This window comes from Sinocyclocheilus grahami, unplaced genomic scaffold, assembly GCF_001515645.1.
Source record: "Sinocyclocheilus grahami isolate Dianchi unplaced genomic scaffold, SAMN03320097.WGS_v1.1 scaffold1324.1, whole genome shotgun sequence".
In the NCBI taxonomy this organism is placed as follows: domain Eukaryota; kingdom Metazoa; phylum Chordata; class Actinopteri; order Cypriniformes; family Cyprinidae; genus Sinocyclocheilus; species Sinocyclocheilus grahami.
In genome coordinates, this window is record NW_015506503.1 from 117,377 (window position 1) to 126,693 (window position 9,317).

At 37.4% G+C, this 9,317-nt stretch overlaps 1 protein-coding gene across 1 annotated transcript in view; it reads left to right on the forward strand.

Moving 5' to 3' along the window:
* LOC107569220 (kinesin-like protein KIF21A) overlaps positions 1 to 9,317 on the forward strand; it is a 52,014-nt gene that overhangs the window by 23,200 nt on the left and 19,497 nt on the right. Inside the window, exons 5-18 of the mRNA XM_016255249.1 lie at positions 317 to 448; positions 760 to 927; positions 1,709 to 1,824; positions 1,925 to 2,120; positions 2,352 to 2,541; positions 3,353 to 3,416; positions 3,506 to 3,706; positions 4,561 to 4,705; positions 5,251 to 5,437; positions 7,011 to 7,210; positions 7,291 to 7,398; positions 7,491 to 7,559; positions 8,605 to 8,750; positions 8,829 to 8,973. Of these exons, the coding sequence (XP_016110735.1) occupies positions 317 to 448; positions 760 to 927; positions 1,709 to 1,824; positions 1,925 to 2,120; positions 2,352 to 2,541; positions 3,353 to 3,416; positions 3,506 to 3,706; positions 4,561 to 4,705; positions 5,251 to 5,437; positions 7,011 to 7,210; positions 7,291 to 7,398; positions 7,491 to 7,559; positions 8,605 to 8,750; positions 8,829 to 8,973 (2,067 nt within the window). The remainder of the gene's footprint in view (positions 1 to 316; positions 449 to 759; positions 928 to 1,708; positions 1,825 to 1,924; positions 2,121 to 2,351; positions 2,542 to 3,352; positions 3,417 to 3,505; positions 3,707 to 4,560; positions 4,706 to 5,250; positions 5,438 to 7,010; positions 7,211 to 7,290; positions 7,399 to 7,490; positions 7,560 to 8,604; positions 8,751 to 8,828; positions 8,974 to 9,317) is intronic.

Sequence of the window (9,317 nt, forward strand, 5' to 3'; positions counted from 1 at the left end):
ATATGTTGTTTATAAGTTAATTTTTCACAAAAATACTACTTTTTAAATACATTTTATTATGTATACTGTATATTTAGTTTTTTTTTCTTTATAAAAATCAAGCATCTATAGTCTTTATGATAAAATGTCTTTATCGTTTTTATTTTTTAAGATTGTTGTTTTTTTCCATATAAAAGCTGATCAGTTATTGTAAAGTTTAAATTACCTGTCCATCCATCATCATCGGTCCATGTATTCTGTCATTGTCAGTCCTGCTCAGGAGAGCTTAATTATCTCATTGCCGATTACCCAGAATTCTCCTCTCGGTCTCCTTCAGATGATGCAGTGTCTCAGATTGGGCGCTCTGTCCCGCACCACCGCCAGCACTCAGATGAATGTCCAGAGCTCACGCTCTCATGCCATCTTCACCATCCACCTGTGCCAAGTTCGCGTCTGTGCCTCAGACAATGTAGGTGGCGCCGCCTGGATATCAAATCTCCTACAGCTGGAAAACATTCGCTCAGATCACACTGTCACACAGCTGTGAGAGTGTGTTTGTTATACTGTTTGGTCATCAAACCAGAATTGAGTCGCCTTGAAAGTGTCTCCACCGAATATTAGATACATGTTGAAATCTGTTTTTAAAAAATTTGATTGATAACAACCTTCATTAAAATTGTAGTTTAAGATAAGTGTGTTAGCTTTGTATTATTGGGGTATTTAGGTAGAATGAGTTAATATATAACTCTCTTCAGTTTTTAATTTTATGTTTTCTTACAGGACACGGAGACCGATAACAAACTGGTGAATGGCTCCTCAGAAATGAACGAGTTTGAGACGCTAACAGCTAAGTTTCACTTTGTGGATTTAGCCGGCTCTGAGCGACTGAAGAGAACAGGGGCCACAGGGGATCGAGCCAAAGAGGGCATTTCTATCAACTGTGGACTGGTAAGAAAAGAAGTGGAATTCATAAACACTAAAAGACTCACAGTTTCTCAAGTATAGCTACAAGACATAAACAATATGTGTGTTAGCATGATTTCAGTATGATAAAATTGCTTAGTAACCTTTTCTGTCCGAAGTTATGTCCAGTTTTACTACAAACATAAAATTTACTTCAACATAAAATGAAATAATAGTTAAATAATGAATTATCAATTATATTAGAAACTGTTATATATATATAGTGAGGTAGATATGTGGGGGTGTGTTAGATCGAGCCGTTTTAGGGGGGCGTGGCAGAGTCTTAACTTTGATAAAGAATATCTCTTTGGTTTTGAGACTTTAGTCTTTGCAACTTCAGGGATCTTATCTATGCACAATCAGCTTGTAACACTCCAAAGAGAAAGGAAAACTTGAAATCGCATCATATGACCCCTTTAAGAAAAATATGTTATGTTTATATATTAAATATATTTTTAATATTTAATATAAATATATGTAAATGTTTTCTAAATATATATTGTACGTGTTTGTATTTGTATATACATAATAAATATATACAATACACACATATATTATGTAAACAAAAACTTTTATTTTGGATGCGGTTAATCACGATTATCGTTTGACAGCACTAATATATATACATATATATAAGCATTTTTACTGGAGTAAACAAGGACATAATATCTATTTTTGAGTGAACGATTCTTTTAATGTGAGACATTCACTGTATATTTGGTCTGTATTACCTCTGATAACCAATAATTGTTTTGTGGTGGTAAAGTTAGCTCTTGGCAATGTGATCAGCGCTCTGGGTGACAGGAGCAAACGCTCCACACATGTGCCTTACCGTGACTCCAAGCTCACTCGCCTGCTTCAAGATTCCTTAGGAGGAAACAGGTGAGCATCTGTACATTATTTCAATTTTTAGACATTGTATTAGGAGATATTGCAGGTATTTGTGCAGTTTTTTAAACATTGCCTCTCTTGTGACCTACAGCCAGACAGTGATGATCGCCTGCATCAGTCCATCAGATAGAGACTTCATGGAGACCCTTAACACGCTAAAATATGCAAACCGTGCTCGCAACATCAAGAACAAAGTGATGGTGAACCAGGACCGGGCCAGTCAACAGATCAGTGCTCTGAGAACAGAGATCGCTCGACTGCAAATGGAGCTCATGGAGTACAAAACGGTTTGTGCAGCGTCTCTATTTGTTTCAAGTTTGTGTCAGAATTCGATTTTCACTATAATGTCTCTAACATGTTTGTGAACAAGATTTTGTTTATATAATATAATAAAGGAACTTTTCCTAATTTAAATGAGTAAAGTTATTAATTTTTGCATTATTTTAATTTTAGTTAAATTGCTTATAACAAATAATAGAATAGAATACATTATTACATATGTTTGTTTTTTTAAACAGGGCAAGCGTATGGTTGGCGAGGACGGTCTGGAAAGCATCAATGATATGGTGCATGAGAATTCCATGCTGCAGACAGAAAACAATAACCTGCGTGTACGAGTGAAGGCAATGCAGGAAACCATTGATGCCCAGAGAGCCAGACTCACCCAGCTACTCAGCGACCAGGCCAACCAGACCCTCGCCAGAGCAGGTACAAACAATGACATATAAAGAAAATATCAAATAGTTTAGATATTAAGTAATAATAATGCTTATACATAGCAAGAGAAGTTAAAATGAAACAATAGTGATATATTTTTAAATTAAGCTGTCGAATTGATTTTGTGTTAAAGGTGGGGTAAGTGATTTCTAGTAGCCCCTATTTTGATAGCTCTGCCCCACACATGCGTACGCAACCCAGTCAACGATTAGTTCTGTGAAACAAAGCAAAACCAATGTTACACTGTGTCTACACCGGATGCGAGCGTCGCGGCGCGACAAAATACTATAGAACTCATTATAATCAGTGATTCTGTCTACACCATAGATATATATACTGTACATATCTATGGTCTACACTGGATGCGGCGCGGCACGACACGACAAATCCCAGACAGAAAACTGCTGCTGTGTTCTATTCATGACGTATTGACACAAGTTTCAAATGATTTTCAACGGTCGCTTTGTCGCATCCAGTGTACTAGACAGACTTTCGCTGTTGCGGCACAGACACGGTGTTACTCACCTATCGAGAAGAAACAAAGCAACCTCGGCGACCGATCGCAGGCTTTCAGCTCCTTGAGTTCTCTCCAGCGCTGGAAAGCTGATCCGATATTTACACGGGTCCTACTTCTTGCCTTATTGCCTTAAGCCTTCTTTTGTTCCGCAGACGTTTTCCTCTTTTGTTTTTTTTAGATGGATTAAGATCTCCTAGACACAAGAAGGATCATTTCCTTCATCTCTAAAATACATTATTGTGCTGTTTTTGCATACCCAGCAAAATGTTCTTTGACTTTTTGCAGGTGAAGGGAATGAAGAGATCGGAAACATGATCCAGAATTATATCAAAGAGATTGAGGAGCTCAGGTAATGTACGCAAGCACAGTGCACCCACATGTCAGAAGTTCTTAAAACCTCTCTATATGTGTAATGTTTGTGTATTTTGTGGTCTTCAGGGCAAAGCTACTAGAGAGTGAGGCTGTAAATGAAACCTTGCGGAAGAACCTGTCCCGTGCCTCCACCCGCTCTTCATTTTACGGTCCAACCTCTGTTACCCCCAGCCTCCTTGCACCCGAAAAAGATGCCACAGACATCATTGGAATTGCAAAGAAAGACCTGGAGAAACTGAAGAAAAAGGAAAAGAAGAAAAAGAAGAGGTAAGCTACTGATATTGATGCTTATAACCATGCAGCTGAGGAACATGAAACTCCGATTTCCTTTTTATCCCTGGATAAAGGAGGGCGTGTCAGGGATTGTTCTGGTCTGCTGTATGCCTCAAATATGTGGTATACAATTTCTATGCTTCCTCACAGGCATCCTCATTGTGATGAGTTGCTTCCAAGAGGAAACATTTGAAAAATGTTGTAAATACGTTTATGCGTGACTATCCATCTTTGTCACAAGTTCTTCTTCCCTGACTTTTTCACCCACATTATGCATTTGTCAGGATGGTTATATCAGTTACCGTGAGCTAAAATAAGAGAAATCGTACATCTATGTAAGTTTTTTTTAAACCTAAATTCCACATGCAACATGGTAAAGGCAGCTGACCAATGGCAACTGATTATTGCAACTTAAATAGTCATAATTTAGTATTAGTTAGTCATAAATTAATGTAATTTAGTCATAAATGATAATTTTTCTTCCTTTTTTATCCTTATTTTACAAAATGATATAAAACTGTTGAATATAAGTAAATGTTTTAAATGCCATAGTTTAAGTTTAATACAAAAATCTAGGGATGCACCGATATGAAAATTTTGGCCGATACCGATAACCGATTATTATTGGTTGTTTGAGAGTGTAGAGATTTTATTTTGTCATTTGGAATGATTCACGATGACGAGAGTACTAGTCACTGCTAAGTTTTGTTTACATCAGATTAATTTATTCATTACCAAAAAAAAAGGACGTATTCCTGTTCCTCACGTGTTCTTCTCTGCCGTCATCTTTGGCACCGTGATTCCTCTTACTCTCACTCATCTCCACCAAACCCCCCTCACTCTTGAAGACTCCAGCAGATGGATGAAGGTGCTCATGAAGATCTTGAGAACGTCAGGTTGGAGAATGTCATTGAATGTAGTTGTTCCACTAACCGCAGTCAACGCGCCATGGAAAATTTGACCCATTGTACTGCCCTCTTCTTTTCTCTAATATAACACTTTAAACATCAACGGTTCAAGAGTTTAGTGTATATGAACCTGTTTCAAACCTAGTCAAACTCTACATAGTCAGCAACACCAAATAGTGCTCTTTTGGTAAAATTTGACATTAGCATGTTGCTAAGCTAACACTCAGTTACTAAAAACATAATAGATAACACATAGTCTACAACTATTGGGTCAAATAGTCCATTTGCAGCTATTTCTATTGAATCTTAGTGATATCTAAGTATTAGTTACCGTTATAGCTAAGTTAACCCTGTTGAAAAAAACAGAATATGCTGGTTAGGTATGTTTTGAAGCTGGGATGCTGGTTTGAGCTGGTTTAAGCTGGTCCTTTGCTGGTTTAAGCTGGTCCTTTGCTGGTTTAAGCTGGTCCTTTGCTGGTTTATGCTGGTCCTTTGCTGGTTTAAGCTGGTCCTTTGCTGGTTTATGCTGGTCCTTTGCTGGTTTAAGCTGGTCCTTTGCTGGTTTATGCTGGTCCTTTGCTGGTTTAAGCTGGTCCTTTGCTGGTTCTGTGCATTTGTGTGTTGACAGAGGACTTCCAGGCAGATCTGGCCAACATCACGTGTGAGATCGCCATCAAACAGCGGCTGATCGATGAACTGGAGAACAGTCAGAGACGTCTGCACACACTCAAACAACAGTATGAGCAGAAACTCATGATGCTGCAGAGCAAAATCAGAGACACACAGCTGGAAAGAGACCGTGTATTTCAAAACATGGGTACGATACACACACAGTATAACTCAGTGATCTATATGATCTATAAACAAACTATGCAAGTAATGAGCATTTCATAAAGATGATCACATTTGGAATGAAATCATGCACCTGCAGCATTCAAATCTCAGTAAATCTCTAGCGCCCTCTTCTGGCTTGATTTGGAAACAGCTAAATGAAAATGCAAATGCATAATAAACAAGTTATAGGCCTTTTACACAACGCACTATAAAACAAAGCAAAGTGTACTGTAAGTTGCACAGCTTAACTGTCACAGAAGGTCACAATACTTTACTACTTAAAAGTTGGTAACACTTAATACACTTAAAACACTTGATCCCTAGTATAGGGATCAGTTCTCACTATTAACTAGTTGCTTTTTAGTAGGGTTGGGTATCGTTTGAATTTTATCGATTCCGATTCTTATCAATTCCTAGTTTCGATTCCAATAAGATAAAAAATTAAGTCAAACATTTATTGAGTCTTTTCACAAAGCATTCTGTTGCAGCTGAATAACACAAGCAAAAATCAGCAGCCTACAGAACACTGCAAGAGGAATTTTGCCTATGCTTTAAAAAAAAATACCACAGCAAAAACAACTAGATTAATATACATTTCAAATATTAAAGTGTTAAAGACAAGTAAACGGTCAGTAATAAGATAGGAACAAACAAATCAATTAGCAATATCATAAATAAATACAACTGAACAAAATTTCAGGTACAGAAACTGTAATTAAAAGTTTAAAAACACTGCATAGTTTTCTTTTCATAAATAAAATATAGATTCATCAATTAAAGTTATTAAATATATTCAGTCAAGATCAGTGAATGATTTTCTTTTGTTCGTTGTTTAACATTAATGACAGGCAGCGCGTTTATTAGGTTGCTGTCTCTTTAACACCGAACGCACGCAGATCTAAAAATACTGTACATGTGTGTTTTCTTTCTCATCTGTTTACGTTCACGTAAGACAAAAAACGGCTGTGTTTATGAAGATATTCTGACAAAGTTTTCTGCATATTGGTCGACAAACAACCCAGAACAACCTTTTCTACAGTGGAAATACACGGAACGGTTCGAGAACGGACACAAACCCGTACCGCGACCTCTGTTCTCTGTGCTCGCGCTTGCGCTTCGTGTGCGCTGCACGCAAACAGGGCGCAAGTTCTTTCCGTTCCTGCACTTAAATCATTTTTAATCACATTAAAATGCGAACGCAGGAATCGTTAAGCAGAATCGAAATGCACGCGTCTTACCAAATACCAGGTTCTTGGAAATTTGGAACCGGTTCTAAAATGGAACCGGTTTTCGATACCCAACCCAACTTATTAGCATGCCTATTATTTACCTATTGGCTGTTTATTAGTACTTATAAAGCACATATTCTGCATGACCATATTCTACATCCCTAATCCTACCCAATAACTTAACAAAGCTTAACAACTACTAATAAGCAGCTAATTAGAAGTTTATTGAGGCAAAAGTCAAAGTTAATGGGTTGTTAATGGCGAGAATTTGACCTTAAAATAAAGCGAGACCTAAAAGTCCAAATTTCTATTCACATTTCTGTGCAGGCTCAGTGGAGTCATGTACAGAGGAGAAAGCAAAGAAGATAAAGTCCGAATACGAGAAGAAGTTGAACTCCATGAACAAGGAGTTGCAGAAACTGCAGTCGGCACGGAAGGAACACGCACGCCTTCTGAAGAACCAGTCACAGTACGAGAAACAGCTGAAGAAGCTACAGCAGGAAGTTACTGAGATGAAGAAAACCAAGGTAGGCTTGTTTGTGTGTGGGGCCATTTACACAGCAGCAACGGTGTCTAATCATTGTCATGGTGGCTTTGTTTCGCTCAGGTGGGTTTGATGAAACAGATGAAGGAACATCAGGAGAGGACCCGAGCCACAGAGACCCGCCGCAACCGAGAGATCGCCACACTCAAGAAAGACCATCGCAAACAAGAGGTGGCGCACTGTACCCTGAGAATTATGGGATATTCTCAGATACAATTCCTGCTCATTCTCTTGTTGTCTTTTCTCTGTCTTGTCTCGTTTAGCACCAGCTAAGGCAGCTTGAGGCTCAAAAGAGACAGCAGGAGCTCGTTCTCCGCAGGAGGGCAGAGGAGGTGACCGAATAAGGATTAGTTGGGAATTTTTTTTTTGTTACAAAAATGCTGGTTTGATAGCTGTAGCTATTTGAAAGGCTTTAGAGATGATTCAAAATTGTTAAAAAAGAATTTAAAAATAAGAATAAAATAAAAAAGAATATATACACTACCAGAATTTTCTTTTTTGGGTGAACTGTTCCTTTAATTGCTCAGTCATGCCCCTAACGAATGAGTGACAGAATCTTTTTTTTATTGGAATGAAATGTAACTAGAGATAATATTAAGAGATACGTAGAGAGAATACTTGATTGACAAAGGAGGCGCTTTCCACAAATACACTACCAGTCAAACGTTTTTGAACAGTAAGGTTTTTTTTTAAGAATTCTCTTCTGCTCACCAAGCCTGCATTGATTTGATCCAAAATACAGCAAAAGCAATAATATTGTGAAATATTGTTACTGTTTAAAATAACTGCTTTCTATTTGAATATATTTTAAAATGTAATTTATTCCTGTGATCAAAGCTACATTTTCAGCGTTATTACTCCAATCTTCAGTGTCACATGATCCTTCAGAAATCACTCTAATATGCTGATTTGCTGTTCAATAATTTTTTTTAAATTATTTTTCAAATAAATACTGTTCTTCTGAACTTTCTATTTCTTTAAATAAATCTTAAATAAATAAATCTAAAATATTTCACATTTTTACTGTTTTTGCTGTACTTTGGATCAAATAAATGCAGGTTTGGTGAGCAGAAGATACTTTAAAAATCTTACTGTTCAAAAACTTTTGGATATAGTGAAATAGTGAAATTGAGAAAATAAAAGAAAAAAAAATCAAAGAGTGTCAAAGGTTTTGGTGGAATGGGTTTTCAGTGGTGGGAATCTTTCAGGTTTTGTTAAGCATAGCTTAATTTGTGTTTTTCGATGAATGAAAGAGCAACATGAGGGTAAATGAATGATGACTATCTTAATTTCTGGGTGAACCATGCCTTTAATCACTCACACTGTAACACATATAGAACGATACTAAGATTTTTATTTCCTGCATCTTTGAATCAGATAACTGCCCTGAGGCGCCAAGTGCGACCAGCATCAGGCAAGTTTAACCGTAAGGTCAGTTTACCAGAGCCTTTGCAGGAGTCTTCACCCCGTACGGCTGCTATCAGACCACAAACTGCTGGGGCCACAGCTCCTAATTGGACAAGGTAATGTGCGTTTCATTTCAGAAGGGTTGGCTCATGGGTATCTGAGTGACTGATGCGGTCAAAATACTTGTATTTCAGAAAGTACCAGATGAGAACAGGAGGAGTGTACTCTACCAGGACGGCGCGGGCCAAATGGCAGTCGCTAGAGCGGCGCATTAGTGACATCATCATGCAGAGGATGACCATCTCCAATATGGAGACTGACATGAACCGTTTGCTTAAGGTGACCAAGAACAGCTTTTTCATTTGTACTAAACAAATCTCATCAAACGGGACAAAACGTAAACTCATGGTCTCGTGTTGCTTTTTTATTTTGAGCAAATTCAAGATTGAGTTAATTGACAAACTATTCTTTTAATTCCTTCAGTGTCACATGATCCTTCAGAAATCACTCTAATATGCTGATTTGCTGTTCAATAATTTTTTTTAAATTATTATCAATATTTAAAACAGTTAAGTACATTTTTTTCAGGATTCACTGATGAATATAAAGATCAGCATTTACCTGAAATAAAAAGCTTTTGAAACATACACTATACCATTCAAAAGCTTGGAGTCATATATATA